Source organism: Capricornis sumatraensis, chromosome 9, assembly GCF_032405125.1.
Source record: "Capricornis sumatraensis isolate serow.1 chromosome 9, serow.2, whole genome shotgun sequence".
Taxonomy (NCBI): domain Eukaryota; kingdom Metazoa; phylum Chordata; class Mammalia; order Artiodactyla; family Bovidae; genus Capricornis; species Capricornis sumatraensis.
The window spans coordinates 20,771,785-20,792,292 of NC_091077.1; the positions used below are offsets into that span (position 1 = coordinate 20,771,785).

General features: G+C 53.9%; 1 protein-coding gene across 4 annotated transcripts; it reads left to right on the plus strand.

The window, feature by feature from the left end:
* The first annotated feature begins 284 nt into the window (after positions 1–284).
* TLE2 (TLE family member 2, transcriptional corepressor) lies at positions 285–20,209 on the plus strand. Of its 4 annotated transcripts, none has more exons than XM_068979740.1 (20): positions 285–373; positions 452–549; positions 890–953; positions 1,416–1,460; positions 3,803–3,865; positions 6,145–6,219; positions 6,425–6,608; positions 7,273–7,292; positions 8,414–8,521; positions 8,884–8,928; positions 9,482–9,631; positions 11,127–11,265; positions 11,924–12,081; positions 13,156–13,232; positions 14,006–14,255; positions 14,682–14,929; positions 15,050–15,197; positions 16,807–16,957; positions 18,188–18,264; positions 19,980–20,209. In XM_068979740.1, exons 1-20 carry the CDS (start codon positions 350–352, stop codon positions 20,085–20,087), a joined length of 2,232 nt encoding a protein of 743 aa, XP_068835841.1. In that variant the 5' UTR covers positions 285–349; the 3' UTR covers positions 20,088–20,209. The 4 variants fall into 4 exon arrangements, with proteins under 4 accessions (XP_068835841.1, XP_068835842.1, XP_068835843.1 ...); XM_068979741.1 differs by having other exon boundaries at positions 6,428–6,608; XM_068979742.1 differs by having other exon boundaries at positions 6,154–6,219.
* Positions 20,210–20,508: the final 299 nt, after the last annotated feature.

Genomic DNA, 20,508 nt, shown 5'->3' on the forward strand with positions numbered 1-20,508 from the left:
CGCCACCTTAAGGCGGCTCTGCCCGCGGCTCCCGGCCGAGCCCCGCCGGAGGGAGGCGGCTCCGCGCGGGGCCCGCCGCCCGCGCCTCCGAAACCGGCCGCCGCTCGCCCGACCTTCTGCGCCGGTCGCGCGCCCCACGCCCGGCGGGGGCCTCGGCGCCCCTTGGTCCCCGCGACACCGCGCGCTCACTCGGGGGGCGGGGGAACTCCAGGGTCCCCTGCCCCACGCCGCTGCCCCTTCTTTCTCGGGCAGACCCCCCACCCCAGCCTCTCCCCCACCCCGCCTTCTCCTGGCCCCCCCAGATCGTCAAGCTCCGGAGTCGTGGCGGAGGGCCTCCCGGATCGGCAGGATGTACCCCCAGGGAAGGCACCCGGTGAGTGGGGGCCCGGGTTGCGGGGAGGTTGGGGGCGCCGGGCGTCCAAGAACTCAGACCTGGGCGTCCCCCCTCAAGACCCCGCTTCAGTCCGGCCAGCCCTTCAAGTTCTCGATCTTGGAGATCTGCGACCGCATCAAAGAAGAATTCCAGTTTCTTCAGGCTCAGTACCACAGGTAAGGGGTGGGGGACCGGGGCGCCCCTCCCCAGGGGCTCGCCTGGGGCAGAGGGGCGGGGTCACCAGCGTGCTGGGAGGACCCCCCAGGAGAGGAGGGCTTCCAGGTAGAAGCGAAGGTGAGGAGGACAGCCCGTCCAGTGCTGGGACACTTGGAGCCTGGGAAAGGATGGGGCCGGCCTGGGAGCGGGAGTTGGGGGTGGGTGTGTGGGGGTGGGTGTGTGGACGTGGGGCGGGGAGAGCCAGTCTCATCACTGTGGAAGCTGGCCCAGAAGGGGTCCGTGGGTGTCTCTGCTGGGGGGCAAGGAGGATGGAATCCCAATGTTCCGTCCCCTTCCCAGCCTCAAGCTGGAGTGTGAGAAGTTGGCCAGTGAGAAGACAGAAATGCAGCGACATTATGTCATGGTGAGGGGGTTGTCATACTGGGTGGGAGGCAGTGGGGAAGACGGCTTGTCTGTGAGTTGAAGCATGATGGGCATGAACCCCAACTCCAGGACCGCTCTGGGACATGTCCCTAGCCGGCTGTGGGCCTCAGTCTCCCTCATCTGTAAAATAGGCTGCTTGGGGTTCCAGGCTGTCTGCCAGCTCTTGGAACAATAAATCAAGGATACCTCCTCTCCTCCTGGGCATCTCTGAGGGGCTGAGGTCTCTGGGCACTACTCATCTACCCCACCCCCCTGGAGAGAATGGAGGGAGGAGAGTCCTGCTTTCTCCTCTGGACTCCCTTTCTGAGCCCCCAAGGATCTGGGAGGCTCTGGGTCCTGCTGTGATCCCCTGAGTCTGGGGGCTGTTGGAAGACCCAGTCACCCAGTGCAGCTGGACATCCGTGGCTATGATGGACACTGCCAGACGGCCTTTCCTTTGCAGTACTATGAAATGTCCTACGGGCTCAACATCGAAATGCATAAGCAGGTAACCGTGTTGGGGGTAAGGGTGTCCAGTGGGAGGAGGGGGATCTGGAAGCTGTGAGAGGGACCCAGATCTCCAGCAGTCACAGGCCCAGGGAGCAGACGTCTTATCCTGAAACCTCTGGGACTAGGGGCCAGATTTCAGCCTTGAAAATGAATTTCTGGAGATTTTGTCCAGGAGAGATGTGGGCAGCAGATAAGGGCCAGGCTTCCTTGTACCAGAGGCCAACAGCCAGGTCACAGAGCCTAGGGAGGGACTTCTGTCCTAAGAAGGGGACAAACAGACAGTCTTAGAGGTCCCTTTCAGCCCAATGTGTCTGACATCCGGAGATGGATCCTTAGGGTCTGAGATGGAACCCCTAGGTTCTGATACTGTTTTGAAGGTTCTTAGATTAATGCTAATGATCCAAGGTTCTGAGACTGTCTTCTATGTCTGAGAGTGATCTCAGGGTTCTGAGTCATACCTGAAGGTTCTGAAATTGGCTCCATGTGCCCGAGATTAACCCCCAGATCCTGAGACTGACCTTAAGATTTTCTGATGGTTTCTAAAGGGGAGGTGAGAATTTTATCACAGAACCACCCATGCACCCAGATGTTTTCTAAGAGGACAAGAGGGACCTGGAGATTCTAAGGTTGATGGAATCTTGGGTTCTGTCCATCAGAATATTAGAATTAATCGGCAAAGCCTAGGGTCTCTCTGGTGGGTGGGAAGAAGTGAGGGTGAGCTGGGAGTGCCTGGAGGGAGCCTGCCTTGGCATGCTTTTCTGGGTCTCTGTGGGTTCTCCTGGGTCTGGTGTGGGTAGGAGGGGGCTTGTTTGCCTGCAGCATGGTGTGGTCCTATGGGTGCATGAAATAGACCTCTTTATGGGGTGGAGGGCAAGGTGTAGGGTCCCAACTCTGGGAGCCTGGTTCCACCCTCCTGGTATGAGATGGAAGACACAGCCTCACCCAGGTGCATCCAGCAGCTCTGTAACTCAGGCAGGGGCAAAGCACAGACTGACAGAAAACCCCCTTCCCCACCCACTCACATGTTTCCCCTCTGTTCAGCCTCTATGGGGCACTCCCTGCCCAGCCCCAGTCCCAGATGAAACCTACAAGTAAAACCACACTATTTCTAACCCACTCTCTGACACGAAATGTGTGTGTTTTCGCTACACAGAATAGTTCTGGAAATCTGACACCAGCTGGGTGTCCCTGTGCTTCAGTTCAACCCTAACACACCTACCCAGAGTCAGTGCAAACCCCAGTGGTTCAGGGTTAGGATTAGGGCCCCACAGGACTGCCCCTGCCTCCTGGGCTTCTGACCCGCCAGCTATAAATCAGAGTTCCCATAACCCACTCCCTGGTCTCATGTTTTGCCAGAATGGCTCACAGACCTCAGGAAAGCTCTTACTTACATTACCCATCTATGATAAAAGATATGACTTAGAAACAGCCTGATGGAAGAGATACACAGGACAAGGTTATGGAGAAGGGCCTGGAGCTTCTGTGCCTTCTCTGGGCACTGTCTCCCTCCACAAACACGCATCCACCCACCAGGAAGCTCTCTGCCACCCCCCAGCCCCTCTCCCCTCCTTGGAGGTCAGGGGTTGGGGGTAGGCCTGAGAGAAGTTCCATCCTTAAGTGTCACTCAAGTGTGGGTGACATGGACTTATTGTGAATGACAAAAGATGCTCCTCTTGCCGCTACTATTCTGAAATCCCTAGAGTTGTAGGAGCTCTGTGCCAAGAACAAGGCAAAGAGCAAATGTATATATACATTTTTTAACTTTTTATTTTATATGGGGTTAGAGTTGATTAACAATGTTGTGTTAAGGGACAGCTATACATATACATGTAGCTATTCTTTTTCAAATTCTTTCCCCCATAATGTGTATTTCTTATAGCATCACACTCCTGAGTGTGGTATACTGGGATGGCCTGCTGACTGCAGCCACGGCACAGGGGCAACCGAGAGAGGGGCCATGCCTGGGAAAGACCTGGGACCAGCCAGGGCTTGAACTTGGGACTCCAGGCGGGGGCTCCATTCCCTCTGTTTATGCTGAACTCAAAGCTCCTGGGGGAGCGGGGTTAGGTCCCAGTCTGCACTGGGTGGCTGCACCTGCTTTCTGGGAATCTTTGTTGAGTGGGTCTGGCAGGTGGTATATCCATCCTGTCTCTCAGCTCAACGCTGCACTGGACATCAGGTGGACAGCCTCTCTGCCAGACTCTCAGCCTGTGTCCCATATTTGCACCTGTGGGAGACGGACCCCTCACCCCAAGCTTTGCAAGGCTTGTTGTGCCCTGGAGTTGAGGTTGTGGATTGACAGCCTGACCTCCAAGCCTCCTCCCTGTTGCTTCCTGCCAGGCCGAGATTGTGAAGCGTCTCAGTGGGATCTGTGCTCAGATTATCCCTTTCCTGACTCAGGAGGTGAGTGGGCTTCGTGGAGGTGGGGGAGGGGAACTGGAAGAAGGATTTGGCCTGGGAGTCTAGGCACTGGCTGGGCTGGGACTTTCGGGATGGAGGCAGGTTTTGGCTGAGAGGGAAGGGGGTTGGTGCTCAAGCCTGCAACCAGGCTGCCTCGGTCCAAATCCTGGCCATGTGGCCTTGGGCTAGTGGCTTGCCCTCTCTGTGCCTCCGTCATAAAATTTAGAACATTGCCCTCTCTGTGCCTCGGTCATAAAATTTAGAACAGCGGCTACATACAAGGTGGTGAGGATGATGCTGGTGTTTAGTACACCTAATAAACATCTGTCCCTGGTACTTAGTCCCTCCATTATGCTGATGGAAATCAGCCAGTCACAAAAGGACGTATACTATGTGATTCCACTCACAGGAGGTCCCTGGAGGAGTCAGATCCACAGAGACAGGAAGTAGGTGGTGGGGCCAAGGGCTGGGGAAGGGAACAGGGAGTCAGTATTTCATGGGGACAGAGTTTCCATTTGGGAGGATGAGAAAGCTCTGGAGATGATTGTGGGAATGGTTGCAGGACAATGTGAACGTGCTTAATACCACTTAAACATGGTTAAAGGGTAGCTCTTCTGTACTTGTAATCACAATAATACAAAAATGTGGAAAGGGACAGATAAGAGAGTGTGAGCACTTCATTGAAACTGAAAAAATAAAGTTAGCCCTTGTGCAAATGCCCTAAGCTCTTCAGGACTTTTGAACCCCCATTCCTGCTTCCATCTGGAACATTCTATCTCCAGAGATGAGAAGACAGATTCTGACACAAAGTAGCTACACAGGGGGCCCTCACTGTGTTGGAGACCACGAAAGGGGAAAGATGCTCCTTTTGGTTTGGACCCCATCAAGGTTTCTGGGCTCTTGAGACGGAGTGAGATTCATTCTGTCTGCTCTCGGATTTAGAGATGGTGTCTGAACAAGGTGGCCCAGCATGACAGAGGCCAAACTACAGTAGGAAATGGGGTAAAAGGACTTTGGGAAGGAGTGAATTAAGACACACATATGTGCCCCAGCAAAGTCCATGCTTTTAGACCAGGAGTCAGCAAACAGCAACCTGAGGGCTAAATCACTGGCCTTTCACTTGTTTTGTAAATAAAGTTTTATTGGCACACAGCCATGCCCATTCATGTTTTTGTTGTCTATGGCAGCTTTCCCCATAAAATGGCAGAGCTGAGTAGTTTCCATAGAGACCCTCTGGCCTACAAAACCAAAATTATTGACTCTCTGGCCCTTTGCAGTCAAAACATACCAGTCCCTGGCCTGGACACACCCTTACAGGTGTGCCCCATACAGGACACCCCATTGGTATCCTGACACCTCCTTAATGGAACAGCCCCAATCTCCATCCTGGGTAGTTTGGGTGCAAAAGTGGCCTTAGAGAGAACACAGGAGCCACTAGCTATGTGTGGCCATTTACATCTGTATTAATTTTTATTTCTTTTATAATATATTACATTAAATTAATATGTAAATTTCTGTCAAATTAATTAAAGGAGGCATCTCGTTCCTCAGTTGCACCAGCCACATTTCAAGTGCTCAGTGGCTGCAAACGGCTTCTGTATCCAACAGTGCAGTTGAGGATGTTTTATCACCATGTGAAAGGGGGGAGAGGAAGGAAGGAACAAGGGCAGGATGAGGGTGGGGTGCATGGGGGACCTTTAGAGACTGCCAGTTTGTATTTTGTGACCTGGGTGGTTGGCCCATGGCTGCTTATTTGTACAGTGGTTCTTTACTGGGGGTGATTCTGTCCTCAGGGGACACTGGGTGATGGTGGGGACCTTTGTGGTTGTGACTACTGGGGGTGTTTCTGGCATCCAGTGAGTGTTGGGGGCAGGGATGGGGCTCCACACGCCACAGTGCCCAGGACGGTCCCCATACAGGGTGGCCCAGCCACGACGTCAGCGGTGCCAAAGGCGGGGACTCTGATGTATAAACTCCGCTTTCTAAGTATTGGTTTGAATTGCACTGCAGTGCTTTGTTTCCTGATTTTGAAAGGAGAGAAAGAAAATATAATAGAAAGAGCAAGTGAGAGAAGAAGAGGGGCAGGTGCTTTCCTGATGGTCCAGTACTCCCAACGTAGGGGCCGCGGGTTGGATTCCTGGTCAAGGAACTAAGATCCCACATGCTTGCAGGGTGTGACTGATAAAAAAGGGGGGGTCCCAGAGGGTGTTGTCTGAGAGGTGAGGTCTCTGATCAGATAAGGGCGCTCTCCTGAGCACCCCTGACCCCACCCCCACCTCCAGCACCAACAGCAGGTCCTGCAGGCTGTGGAGCGGGCCAAGCAGGTGACAGTCGGGGAGCTGAACAGCCTCATTGGGGTGAGTCGTCTGGTGCCCGCCCTGCCCTCGGTGGTGAAGCTGGGGGTGTTGGGTGGGCAGCTAGCTGGCCTGGGCTCTGGTAGCCTTGGAGACCCCAAGGCGGGCCCTGTCTGCCCAGACACAGCCTCTCCGGCTTCAGCTAGGGGAAGCGGGGGCTCCCAGGGCCTGCCCCTGCCCGCCCCTGGCCCACCCCCCTCCTCTCCAGCAGCAGCAGCTCCAGCCACTGGCCCACCACGCCCCCCCTGTGCCCCTCACCCCTCGCCCAGCGGGGCTGGTGGGCAGCAGTGCCACAGGGCTGCTGGCCCTGTCGGGAGCCCTGGCCGCCCAGGCTCAGCTGGCCGCGGTCACCAAGGAGGAGCGGGCAGGCGTGGAGGCGGAGGGGTCCAGAGGTGAGTGGACATCCCCGATGGCAGGGGCTGGGGGCATGGGGAGAGGGTAGCAGGACCACTAAACTCATCTAAATGAGAAGGATGGGACTTCCCAGGTGGCTCGGTGGTAAAGAAGCTGCCTGCTAATGCAGGAGACACGGGATCAATCCCTGGTCCAGGACAATCCAACATGCTGTGGAGCAACGAAGCCTGTGCGCCACAGTAATTGAACCTGTGCTCTAGAGCCAAGGAGCCGCAACTCCCGAAGCCTGCGCTCCTTAGAGCCCGTGCACCACAGCGAGAGGCCACTGCGATGAGAAGCTCGCGTAACTCAACTAGAGAGTAGCCCACACAGCAGCGGAAACCCAGCACAGCCTTAAAAGAAATAATAAATAAAACTTAAAAATAAACGTGAGGGAACGGAGGGGGCTGCAGAGTTGCAGGTTCCATTCTGTTCTCCGTGGGCTGTGTGTCTTTGGGCAAGTTATAAACCTCTCTGGGCATCTATCTGAATGGTGCAGGGAAGGGACAGTCCACTCCTTGCCAGGGTGTTAGAAGGAGGAGGGAGTTTCTGAGTTGGGAAGAGGGCTTTATGTGCAGTGGACGGCTGAGCACTCTAGCACCGTGGGATATAACCCCCCGCTTCTTTTCCTTTCTCTCCCTTTACCCCACCTCCGCCCGCCAGTGGAGAGAGTCCCTAGCAGGGTAAGTTGAGGGGCTCGGGGGACTTGCCCTCTTAGCTAACATTTGCTTTGTATTCACATGTGGCTGAAGCTGCTTGTTCTGAGCTGCTGGGGCCTCAGAAGGAGACCACATCCCGCTTTCACACTGTGTAGCCTGTTTTTTTTTTTGGGGGGGGGTAGGGGCCTGCCCATAAGACTAGAGTTTTATTTATTTCAGATTTTCCATCTCTAGCGATTTTTGCAGTAGAATAAATGAATGCATGCCTGGGTAGCATTCCATCCATTCCTCCGTCATTAATTTATCCCTCATCCTCTCCATTTTTATCATCTACAAGAGCACTGCCCAACAGAAATATCATGTGAGCCCTGTAGGTAGTTTTTAAAAATTGTTTGGTTTTGAAATCATTACGGATGTGCGGGAGGTTGCAAAGAAATGTACAAGGAGGTCCCCTGAACCCCTCACCCAGTGATAACATCTTTCAGAACTAAAATAGTGTCACAGTCAGAAAATGGACATGGGTGCACCCCACAGGGCTTATTCCCACTTCATGGTTTTACACGCACTCGAGTGTGTGTGTGTTTCCATGCATTTTCAATCACATATTTAACTTTCTGTAAACATCACTATGAATTTTCCAGTAGTCACATTAGAAAAGTTAAGCAGGTGAAATGAATTTCAACAGTAAATTTTATTAACACAATGCATCTACAATGTTTCAACCTGTAATCAACATAAAAGGTTGTTTTGTTTTGTTTTGTTTTGTTTAGCAGAAAAAGGTTTATTGCAGGGCCATGCAAAGAGACCTGCAAGGTTGGCTCATGCCTCCCTCAGAACCCAAACTCACAACATAAACCAGTCTTAATGGGATCTTTACTGTCTCCAAGCTCTGAATGCATTTTGCACTCAGAGCTTATTTCAGTTTGCACAAGTGCCCCCCAGGGGCCCTTGGGTGACATCTGGGGACATTTATGATTGTCACAACACCACTGAATCTGCCCTTGGAAGGTCCTTTTTTCCAGATGAGAAGCTTGGGGCACAGGTCCTAATAACAATGATGGGGATCCTTGGTTCTGGCTGGGCCAGGACCCAGTCTTGGGCTCCGGGCTCTGACTCTCTCCCACCTGGCCCCTGTGGCTCTGCAGAGTGTGTCTCCCTCACCCCCGGAGAGTGTGGTGGAAGAGGAGCGGCCCAGCGGCCTGGGTGGAAATGGAAAGCAGAGAGCCGAGGAGAAGGATCTGTCAGGACCTTATGTGAGTAGAGAGGGAGGCGCGCATGGACTTGGGTGGGCAGATGGGGGTGGGTGAGGCCAACCAGCCTGAGAGGTTGATTGCCTCTGTGGGTCGAGAGCTGGGAAGGAGGTAAGGATGCTCCTGACCTCCGGCTCTCCCCCCACTGCAAAGAGGGGTAAACTGAGGCCACACAGCACCTCTTGGGTGCTCAGATTCATCTTCTCCATTCTTCTATGTTGAGAGATTTCCCCCACTGGTCTCCTTTGTATTGAACAAATAAACTAAGCCCCAGAATCCCAATCAGACCCTCCCAAGGAGATGTAAGGGGGTGTGGAGGCAGGGGTAGGGCCACGGTGAGCTCACTTCCCCCCATGTCCCCCCAGGAGAGTGACGAGGACAAGAGCGACTACAACCTGGTGGTGGACGAGGTGAGTCAGGGTCCAGGCTCTTCCCACTCTGACTTCAGGTCTGGTCTGGGCACAGAGCAGGCAGTGGGTTATCTGGGAGAGTTGGGGGGCCTTGTGTTCCCCTCTCTGTGGAATGGCTGGGATGGGGATGCTATGGGGCCAAGGGGAGTAGGGGAACCAGGACATCCCAGGCTGACCTGTCCATAGCATAGGTGGGGAAACTGAGGCTCAGAGAACCCCAGAGGCAGGCAATGGAAGTGGCTTCACGCCCTGGTTCTCTGCGTGACTTCGGGGCAGTGACACCCCTTCCCTGGCCTCACTTTTCCTCATCTATTCAATGAGGGGAAAGAAAACCAAGCCCATATAGAGTTGTTGCTCTGTGTAGCTTATGTCCTTAAGCCCACTGTACAGATGAATCAACTGAGGCACAGGGAGGTTTCATAATCCTCCCAAGGTAGGTCCTAGATGTCCATTCTAGAGGTCGGGGTGGGACACGGGTAGGGTATAGAGAGGAGCTCTCCTTCCTCTGCCACTTCAGTGCCACCCCCATTCATTGTCACCTCCTCAAACCCAGGACCAACCCTCCGAGCCCCCCAGCCCAGCAACCACCCCATGTGGAAAGGCACCTACCTGCATCCCTGCTCGTCGGGACCTCGTGGACAGTCCAGCCTCCTTGGCCTCCAGCCTTGGCTCACCACTCCCCAGAGCCAAGGAACTCGTCCTGGTAAGTAGTGGTGGTGGGGGGCTTGAAACTCATTTTATTCATCCCAGGGACCTGAAAACAGGCTGCCGCGTTAGATGTGGGATGAGAGAAATGAGCCAGGCTGGTGTGCTCCAGCATTCCCTTCCTGATTATTACGTCCCTAAAAATCTACCTCTGCATTAGCCAGGAAATTTTTCCTCAGTGGACTCATTCCGTGGAATCTCAATAAACCTGAAAAGGCAACTTTGTAAATAATATTAAAAGGGAACTCACCATCTTATGTGGAAAACAAGTGTCTCTAGCAATAGATAGGAAGTCAGTGAAAATAAACATAGTGAGTCAAACTATAGAATTGGCAACTGGCCAGGCTGACTCCAGCCCTGGGAGTGTTAAGGCCTTGAGGACACACATCAGCCCCAGCTGTAAGGAAAGATGACTCATACCAGAAAAACTTTCTCTTTGCTTCTCCTCATGTTTGATGCCAGGTGTAGGGGACCACCTGAAAGCACTCCCCCACCCTCCCAACCCCCCCAGGCATTCTCAATTCAGCTCGATTTGTCCCTGCCCCCAATTCTTCCCCAGACCCCTGCCCTGCACTTACCAGGGAGACTGTGTCGGTTTCTAGGCTTCCCCTCCCAGCAGGTTGCTATGGCAACTGCCAAGGTTGGGGCTCCCATGGCATCTCCTGTGCCCTCCTCCCATGCCAAAGAGATGCAGAGTGGGAGGGGCGGTGCTATTTTAACGGAGAAGCCCCCAGAAGGCCCCCCGTCCCCATGTTGGCCCCAACTACTCCCTGCCATGGGTGTGTGAATGTGGTTGTCACAAAACGTGTGATCCTGTGAAGGAAAGAAAGATAGGGTGCAGCCCACACAAGATGAGGATGTGAAGTTTCTTGAAAGGCAAAGAAAGCGATGACAGAAAGCTGAGACGGAGCTTGTTCCCACATGGAGGCTCAGCTTCCCCTCTCTACCAGGGTCCCCATGGGGGGGGACAGCAGTGGGGGACATCCCCTCCTCGTGGGGAGCAAGTGGGTGCCCAGCAGTACTAGGGTCTTGCCTTGGGAACATGCTGTGGTCTCCTGCTTGGAGAGCCCATCCTAGTTTGGTCCTCTGTCCTAAAGGATGTGACACCCTCTAAGTCTGTGTACTGCCTTCTCCCATGATCCCCATGGGCCCAACTTGCCCCAAGTGTGTGAATGTTCACCGCCTTTTTTACCCTGCGGCTACATCGTGTGCCTTATCACACACAAGTGCGATTCTCCCAAGACTGCGTGGGTTCCTGTGTGTGCACCCCGAGGGTCGATGCTCAGATGTCCATCTGGCGTTCGGATGTACACGGATGCTCACATGGGCCCCGTGCTCAGGGGGTCACCTGTGGGGCCTGTCCCCAGGTGTCTGTGTATGCCTGCCATGAGCCCTGGTCTGCCCCAGGTGTACCTGCTCTCACCTTCCTCCCAGATCCTTGGGTTGCAAGGCACCAAGTGTCTGGTGGTGTTCAGTCCTGCCCTATCCCCCAGAACGATCTTCCGGCCAGCACTCCCCCCTCCAAATCCTGCGACTCCTCCCCGCCCCAGGACGCATCCACCCCTGGGCCCAGCTCGGCCAGTCACCTCCGCCAGCTAGCAGCCAAGCCTGCCCCTTCCACAGACAGTATTGGTGAGTCCCTGCTCCCTTCTGGGGAGCTCTTGACAATGGGGGTGGGGAGGCAGGAGGTCTGGCTTACAGTCCTGGCATTACCTTGCACTTTCCATGACTCTGAGCTAGACACTGCCTCATGCTGGGCCTCTTGCTTCTTCATTGTCTTGGCTTGATGGTGGCAGGGGTCAGCTGAGGCCCAGAGAGGGGAAGTAACTTTCTTGGGGGCTCCAGTACCCTAGAAAGACAAGTTTTGGAGTTACACATGCTTGGGTTTGAGGTCAGCTTTCGACACTTACCAGCTGTGTGACCTTGGGCAAGTGACCTGACTTCTCTGAGCTTCACTTTCCCCATCGTTATTATGGGGGTTGGGATAGAGGGAGGGACTCAAGATGGGCAAGGTTGGAGGTTAGGGGTAGAGTGGGGGAGGTTTGAGGGTGTTCCTGAGATGTTGCTGGACAATTGAGTCTGGGTTTTGAAGGATGAGTAGGAGTTTGATAACTGAAAAAGGAAAGGGAAGGGCTTGTTGGCCAGAGTGAACAGCATCTGTTAAGCGTTTAGAGATAGGACAAGGTATGTTGGATGCTGTGCTAGAACATGAGAGCCTTGGAACTCCCCTAAGGCAGTTGGACCTGAGCCTGATGTGTCTGAAAACCTGTCTTTATCTCTTCTTACTCAGCCCTGAGGAGTCCCCTGACCCTGTCCAGTCCCTTCACCACATCCTTCAGCCTGGGCTCCCACAGCCTTAACGGGGACCTCTCTGTGCCCAGCTCCTATGTCAGCCTCCACCTGTCCCCCCAGGTCAGCGGCTCTGTGGTGTACGGACGCTCTCCCATGGTGAGTCCTCAGGGTGAGAGATGCCAGATGTCAGCAGGACCCAGGGGCTGGGGGCTGGGAGGAGAAACCAGTTGCACGTGGAAAGACCAGGGAATGGGGAAAGTGAGGGGCATCCTGGCTTGGTGAGTGCAGGTGAGAAGACGATCTGACGGTCTCAGTAGCCCCACAAGCTTAGTACAGATAAGCACCTGTGACTACGGAAAAGACACCTGTGATCATGCTGCATTGAGAGAAACAAAAGCCCAGACATGGAATGTGAGGGGCCCCTTCAGCCTTCCGGCAGATGGTGTATAGTAGTTTGCCCCGATTTGGGAGGGACTTCGACGATCCTGATAGATTGCAGAGGAAGGACTAGCCCAGGGAAAGGACAGAAGTGATGTCCACGAGGAGGAGCTAAAGGAGCCATGAGAGCCCCGAGCTGCAGCAAGGCGAGGGGACAAGGTCCGTGTGGGCCCCAGTACCGGGATCAACACTGGCTAGAGTGAGCCATCCTGAAGTGGGTGTAGATGCCCCAGAGGGAATAAAAGGTCTGTCGCTGGAGTTATCCCAGGCCAGAGGCTGGATGGGCACTTGAAAGTGACACTGTAAAACAGAGGTCAGCAATGTTTTCTGTAAAGGGCCAGATGGTGAGCATTTTTGGCTTGGCAGACCAGTTGGTTCCTATCACAACTACCTGACTCTGCTTTCATAGCTCAAAACCATCCTAGACAATATATACAGGAATGGGTATGGCTGTGTGCCAATAAAACTTTACTTACAAATACAAGCAGGGGGCCGTGGCTTGCTGACCCCTGTTCTGAGCATTGGACAGGAGATTCATCAGGATCCCTCCAACTCTGGGGTGCTAGGATTCTCCAGCTAGAGACCTTGGGGTTCCCTCATGTGAAAGCCTCCACTTTCCCATCTGTAGGATAGGTAGAGAAGAGGGCACCTCCCCTTTCTTGGGAGGGGCTGATAAACAAATTGGTGGGGAGGGGTCCTCTGATAAACAGAGGGATATGGAAGTGAGCGCGGGAGAGGCAGACACGGGTTTTAGTCACCCTCCCTGTGACACCCCCACTGGTGTTTTGGCAGATGGCATTTGAGTCTCACCCACATCTCCGAGGGTCGTCCATCTCTTCCTCCCTGCCCACCATCCCTGGGGGAAAGCCGTGAGTACCAGGGTGGTGCTCCCTGCCTCCTCTGAGGTGCTTATATAGTGGGGTGGGGGTTTGGGCTCTCCCTCTGCCTGTCACAAAAGACTCTTCTGTAAGATAATTGGGGCTCCCAGAGTTGCTGTCTGGATAAAGAGATATGTAACAAGCAAGATCTAGACCAGGGGTTCTCAGCAGGGCATAGATTTTGTGCTGCCCCTCCCCCAGGACGTTTGGTGAAGTCTGGTGATATGTTTGGATGTCACACCCCAAAGCTTCTAGCCTCTAGAAGCATGGGACCCAAGGATGTTGCTCCATACCCAATAATGCCTCCCACCCCAGAGAATGAGCTGGCCCCAAGATTGGTAGAACTTTTTGCCATGAGAAGAACATTCTATACTTAGGGCTGTCTGATCTGAGAGCCATCTGCCATCTGTGGCTATTGAGCACTTCAAATGTGGTCACTGCAGCTGAGGAACTGAAATTTTACATTTCTTTAAATTTAACTGGCCCTGTGTGGCTGCTATTGGACTGCGTCTGAAACTCACAAGGCATCTTCCTGGATCTTCTGTTTTACCGACTCCTACTAAGTGCTTGCTTCCCACGCACCAGGCCACAGCCGGACCACTTCCTCTTTTGTATTGCGCTGGCCATGCCATGTCACCTTTGATCCTGGGGCCCTCTCCCTAAACACATGGGGGCACAGGCAGGGGAAGACCCCTTCCTACCCTGGGGGTTGAGGGTAAGGAGGGTCCCGGCTCCTTGTGCATCATGCCCCACCTCCCGTCCAGGGCCTACTCCTTCCACGTGTCTGCGGACGGGCAGATGCAGCCGGTGCCCTTCCCTTCCGATGCACTGGTAGGCGCAGGCATCCCACGGCATGCGCGGCAGCTGCACACGCTGGCACACGGCGAGGTGGTCTGTGCAGTCACCATCAGCGGCTCCACACAGCACGTGTACACGGGTGGCAAGGGCTGCGTGAAGGTGTGGGACGTGGGCCAGCCCGGCGCCAAGATGCCAGTGGCCCAGCTGGACTGCCTGGTGAGGGTGGGGCGGGGCCTGCACATACATGAGGCAGGGCCTGTAGACACATGGGGCGGGGCCTGCAGACACATGGGGCGGGGCCTGCAGACAAGGGAGGGGAACCCTGCAGCCAGAGGGGCAGGGCTTATAGGCCACCTAGGCGTGGGGCTATAGGTCAAGGACTGATTAAACTGGAGTTTATAAGCCAACCAGGGTTGGGCTTTTGGCCAATTAGGGGCAGAGCTCTTAGGGCACCGACAGGTGATTATAGGCCACAGGACACGATTTATAGCCCAAAAGGGATGGGGTTTATGGGCCAATGGGTGGAATTCAAGGGCCAACCAGGGGCAGAGCTTATAGGCCAGTGGGATGATTTCTTCAGCTGGGTTCCTGCAGGCTTGGCTGGAGGTCCCACCTCCTGTCCTCGCTTCTCTCCCCTCCCAGAACCGGGACAACTACATTCGTTCCTGCAAGTTGCTGCCTGACGGCCGGAGTCTGATTGTGGGCGGTGAAGCCAGCACCTTGTCCATCTGGGACCTGGCGGCACCCACTCCTCGCATCAAGGCGGAGCTGACCTCCTCGGCGCCCGCCTGCTATGCCCTGGCCGTCAGTCCTGACGCCAAGGTCTGCTTCTCCTGCTGCAGCGATGGCAACATCGTGGTCTGGGACCTGCAGAACCAGACTATGGTCAGGTGGGTGGCCGGTGCCCTGTGACCTCGGGCAAGCTCCTGCCCTCTTCTGTTGGTGCTGCCTGGGAAGACGCTAAAGCGGCACCGTCTCCAGGGTTGACACCTGGGCCCTCCTTTCTCCAGGCAGTTCCAGGGCCACACGGATGGGGCCAGCTGCATCGACATTTCGGATTATGGCACTCGGCTCTGGACAGGGGGCCTGGACAACACCGTGCGCTGCTGGGACCTGCGGGAGGGGCGCCAGCTGCAGCAGCATGACTTCAGCTCCCAGGTGCCACACAGGGTCTGGCAGAAGTGGGACGCAAGCTCCAGGAATCCAGCCTCCCTTCCTCTCCCCCTGAGGCCCCCAGATGCCAGACAGGACCAAACACCTACCCTCTGTGTCCATCTTTCTTGTCCTTGAGACACATCCACAGTCATTCCTCTGTAATCAGTCCTTCGAAGATAGACACAGGGAGGCACAAAGGAGATGAGTCATATCAAGCTGTGAGGCTACTAAGACCCTCAGATCATCCTCCCAGATGATCTTGCCAAGCCATTCCCCTGTTCCTTTGTCTTCTCCTGTGTAGCTGGTTTCTCCTCCCAGCCTTCAACCTCTTGACCCTACGGAGAGCTCCTGACCTACCCCCACCCCAGGACTCATCACAGAGGAGCTGCTGACCCCAGGGGATAGATAGAAGCTGATGTAGGAGCTGGACACAGAGAGGTCTCTGTTAGGGGTGTTCTGAAAATCGAGACTGAAGGATGTAGTAAAGGAGCTGGGCAGAATCATGGGGCTCCCCGGGGCTGAGCCTGCAGGGGCTGAGCCAAGGACAGGTCTTCAGGTACCTCGGACCCAGATCCTGTCTCCTGCTGCTTTGGGGGCAGGTTGTGAGCTCCTTGGCATGTTTTTTTAAGGCCTCTGTGCTCTAGTCTTACACACCATGCCCTATGACCCCTCTAGATCTTCCCACTTATTGTTCCCTCTGACTGACATGCCTTTCCCTTCCTTCCTGCAACTGGTAAACTCCTACCCATCCTTCAAAACCCATCTCCAATTTGTCTCCTCCTTGAAGCCTGCTGAGAACTAGCTTCCAAACTCATTTTACCTTCTCTTTAGCTTGAAGCTTCCTTTGATAGGGACATCAGGAGTGCAAGTGGATACAGTTGTCCATCCCTTGTCCCCAACACTTAGATGTGTGACTTCATATCTGGTGATCCCATGGTGAATATCTCCCATCCCCCCAGCCTACCCTCTTCTTTATACAGGGACGCTTCTAAATGGCCAGGAACACACAAAACCTTCTACTCTTCTCTCTGCTGTGAATGTATGGTTCTTTCCACATGTGTCTAATTTATCAGGAAGACTTAGAAAGGCTTAGGAGTGAAGAGGGCCTTACTGTTCTCTGTGCTGTGCTTGACGTGGCACACAGACCAATGAGGGCACTGCATCCTTTCAAATCAAAGTAAAAAGAGGTGTTGGCAAGTAGGGAACGTTCCAGGCTGGGTGTTGGGAGGCCTGGTCTTTCTCGGACTTGCTCTGTGACCTTGAGCTGGACATGGCCTCAGCTTCCCTTCCACCATCTGCTCAAGGGGAGCTGCGGTCCTCGCTGGCTTCACCCCTTCCCTCCTCTCTCCCTCCCTCCCTCCCAGAGCTGTTGTGCGTTCAGAGAAGATAATGGATGTGAGGCCCCGGGGCTCCGTGTAATTCTGATTAATATTAATGATTCGACACGCAGTTGCCTGCTGCGCTCTGCTCCAGGCCCAGGGCCAGCTGCCTCTCCATGCAGGAGCTGCAGCGGGAGAACGTGGGACTGCTCCCCTCCTCCCCGGGCCCTGCAGCTCTGGGCATCCCCTTACCACCTGCCAAGGGGTTTTTTGTCTCATCTCTTCACCCCTAGATTTTTTCCCTGGGCCACTGCCCTAACCAGGACTGGCTGGCCGTTGGCATGGAGAGCAGTAGTGTGGAGCTCCTACATGTCCGGAAGCCCGAGAAATACCAGCTGCATCTCCACGAGAGCTGTGTGCTGTCCCTCAAGTTTGCCTCCTGCGGTGCGTCTCTGGGGCTTGAGTGGGGCCTCTGGGAGCTGGGGCGCTGGGGCAGGGTTGCCAAATCACAACAACAACAACAAAAACCCACAACAGAAAAAGAGGATGCCCGATTACATTTGAATCTTAAACAACACGTCACTCCATAATAGAAGTATGTCCCAAGTATTGCATGGGACATACTCTAACCAGAAGTCCCAAACCTCAGGATCTATTGCCTGATGATCTAAGGTAGAGATGATGTAATGATAATAGGAATAAAGTGCCCAATAAATGTCATGCACTGGAATCACCCTGAAGCCACCCTCTCTTATCTTGTTCCTCATGGAAAAACTGTCCTCCGTGAAACCAGTCCCTGGTGCCAAAAAGGTTGGGGACCGCTGCTCTAAAGGACAAAGAATTTGTTAGCACCTTGTGGGATATACTTGTACACTAAACAGCATATAATTTGTTAGCATAAGTATGTCCCCAAAATGCATGAGATATCATTTATACTATTTTAGTGCAGATAGATCTCAAATATTGCATGGGATATACTTACATTTTTTTGGTTGTTGTTTTCAGTATTGATATATCCCAAGTAGTTCATGGAACTTACATATATTTAAAACAGAGGGATTTCCCTGGTGGCCCAGCGGCTGCCAATGCAGGGAGCCTGGGTTTAATCCCTGGTCAGGGAACTGGATCCCACATGCCCTAAGTCCTGGCACAGCCAAATAAATACATATTTGTTAAAAAATGGATAATGAACTATTTGGGACCCACCTGTACTAAAAATGATTCATGGTTGATCTTAAGTTCAAATGTAACTGAGCACCCTGGTTTTTCTTTTTGTTTTGCTTCTTTCCCCGCATTTTGGCCACGCCACATAGCTTTTGGGATTTTAGTTCCCTGAGCAGGGATTGAACCTGGTCCCTCAGCAGTGAAAGCACAGTCTAACCACTGGACAAGTAGGGAACTCCCTGGGCACCCTGTTTTTATCTGACCACCCTCTCTTGGGGCTCCCCGTTCTTGAAGGTCAGTTGGAGCTCTTTGGGACCTTGAGTTTACCATCTGGCACTTGGTGGGAAGGCTGGAGCCTCAGCAAAGGGGCTTCCTGTCCGCCAGGAGAGGGCAGAGGTGCAGGAAAGGAAGGGAGAGGCCAGACCAGGTTGCCCTGTCTCTGTCTGCCACCCCTAGCCCTGGCTTCTTCCAGTCCACCACCCTCCTGAACTCTTCACCCTCCTCCCCCAGGGCGGTGGTTCGTGAGCACAGGGAAGGACAACCTGCTCAATGCCTGGAGGACGCCGTACGGGGCCAGCATCTTCCAGGTACTGCATGTCTGAAGTCTCCACCCCACCACCACCACTGCAGGACACCAGGTGCCCCAAGACCCAGAGAGGGGTGGGGGTTGAACAGGGGAGCGTCCTCACCAGCCTGGAGCTACTAAAGCAGGTGGTCAGCCTGAAGGCCACATCTGTGCACAAACTGTTTGTGTTATTAGTTGTGAAGTGAAGTCGCTCAGTTGTGTCCGACTCTTTGCAACCCCATGGACTGTAGTCTACCAGGCTGCTCCATCCATGGGATTTTCCAGGCAAGAATACTGGAGTGGGTTGCCATTTCCTTCTCTAGGGGATCTTCCCGACCCAGGGATTGAACCCGGGGTCTCCTGCACTGTAGGCAGACACTTTACCGTCTGAGCCACCAGGGAAGTGTTGTGATAAATCCATATAAAATTCACCATCTTGACCATTTTAAAATGCAGGGCTCAGTGGCATTAAGTACATTCATACTGTCCTACAACCATCCCTACCAGCATCTCCAGAACTTTCTCATCTTCCCATACTGAAACTCTGTCCCCATGAGACACTGACTTCCCATCCCCTGGCCCCACCGTCTACTTCCTGTCTCTGTGGATTTGATGACTCATGTGAGTGGGATCACACAAAATTTATTCTTCTGTGTCTCTTCTCTCACTGAGCATCACATCCCCCAAGGTCCATCCATGATGTAGCAGGTGTCAGAACCTCCTTCCATTTTAAGGAATATAGAGACTAACATTCTACTGTGTGGATGGACCATACTGTGTTCATCCATCACCTGTTGATGGGTACTAGGGTTGTCTCCACTTCTGGGCTGCTGTGAATTGCGCTGCTGTGAACATTCATGTACATTCTCCTGTGCATGCCTGTTTTCATTTCTCCTGGGCAGATATCTTGGAATGGAATTGCTGAGAGTTGTTTAATCTTTGAAGGAACTGCCAGACTCTTTCCCAAATTTCTTATTCCCACTGGCAATATGGAAGGGTTCCGATTTCTCTCCATCCTCCACAACACTTACTCTGGCATCTTTCTTAAAGCTATCCTGCTCGATGAGGAACAGTTTTTACATTTTTTAAAGGACTGTGGGGAAAAAAATAGTAGATGATGTAACACTGACTGATTTGGTCCGGCCAGAGCTTACTGGACTTAAATGAGCTTTCAGGTCAAAGCCTGAAATTGTATTGGGCCCCTTTCAGAAGTAGTTTGCCGAGGGAATTCCCTGGTAGTCCATTGCTTAGGACTCTGTGCTCTCACTGCCCAGAGCTTAGGTTCAATCCCTGGTCAGGGAACTAAGATCCCTCAAGCTGCGTGGTCAAAAAAAAGAAACAGTTTGCAGAGTGCTGGTGTAGGTCATCCTACTTTAAGCCTTAGCTCTCTTCTGTGCTGTGTGACCTCATGTCTGATACACACCCTCTCTAAGCTTCCCAGAAGATGGTGGTTCTGCCGTTCTAGGGAACTGAGGTCTGGCTCTTCCCAGGAGCATCATCACTCTTCTCTGGAAGAACTGTTACCCTCCTTCTCTCCTCACGGCTAGGCTCCCCATGTTGGGCCCCCAAGTCCTGTCTCGGCTCCGGCCTTGACCATAGCTCACCCTTGGGGACAGGTGCTGCCCCAGTTGCCTTGTGTCTTTCCTCTGAATGTGCAGGTGGTCAGGAGCATGAGCCAGACTGTGCTGGCCTTGGCCGTGCCTCACTCTCCCCTCCTCTGCCCCCTCCTGTCCACAGTCCAAGGAGTCCTCCTCTGTGCTCAGTTGTGACATCTCCGGGAACAACAAGTACATCGTGACAGGCTCTGGGGACAAGAAGGCCACCGTGTATGAGGTGGTCTACTGAGACCCCCTTCTTCCTGCACCCCTGGCCTGACTCCCAGGGGAGGGTCATTCTGAGCCTCCCCCCAGTCCTACCACGAGCCCTAAATCTCATCCAGGCTCTGGCTGAGCCCTCGTGTCCTCCCCTGCTGGATGTGGGGCCAGATGCACAGGAGGACCTTGGGGAAATAAATGTGTTTATCACAACTGCCTTTTTGTTTTGGGCTGGGGAATTGGGGACATTGCTCATCCTGGAGGGACAGGGTGAGCAAATGGTGATTTCAGAACCTTACTTAGTGGATGGAAAAGTGCTGGCCAGCAAGAGCCACTCCCTGTAAACCAGTCTCTCCTCCTTGGCACAGCTGACATTGGGGCTGCATAATTCCCGGTTGGGGAGCCGTGCCAGGCCCTGTGGGGTGCTGAGCAGCATCCCAGCCCCCACCCAC

Bases quoted from the DNA above. Each gene is read 5' to 3' on its own strand.
- TLE2 (XM_068979740.1), top strand. From the start codon at position 350: ATGTACCCCCAGGGAAGGCACCCG. The intron at 954-1,415 runs GTGAGGGGGTTG...TTTCCTTTGCAG, and splicing joins TGCAGCGACATTATGTCATG to TACTATGAAATGTCCTACGG. The intron at 16,958-18,187 runs GTGCGTCTCTGG...CTCCTCCCCCAG, and splicing joins CCTCAAGTTTGCCTCCTGCG to GGCGGTGGTTCGTGAGCACA.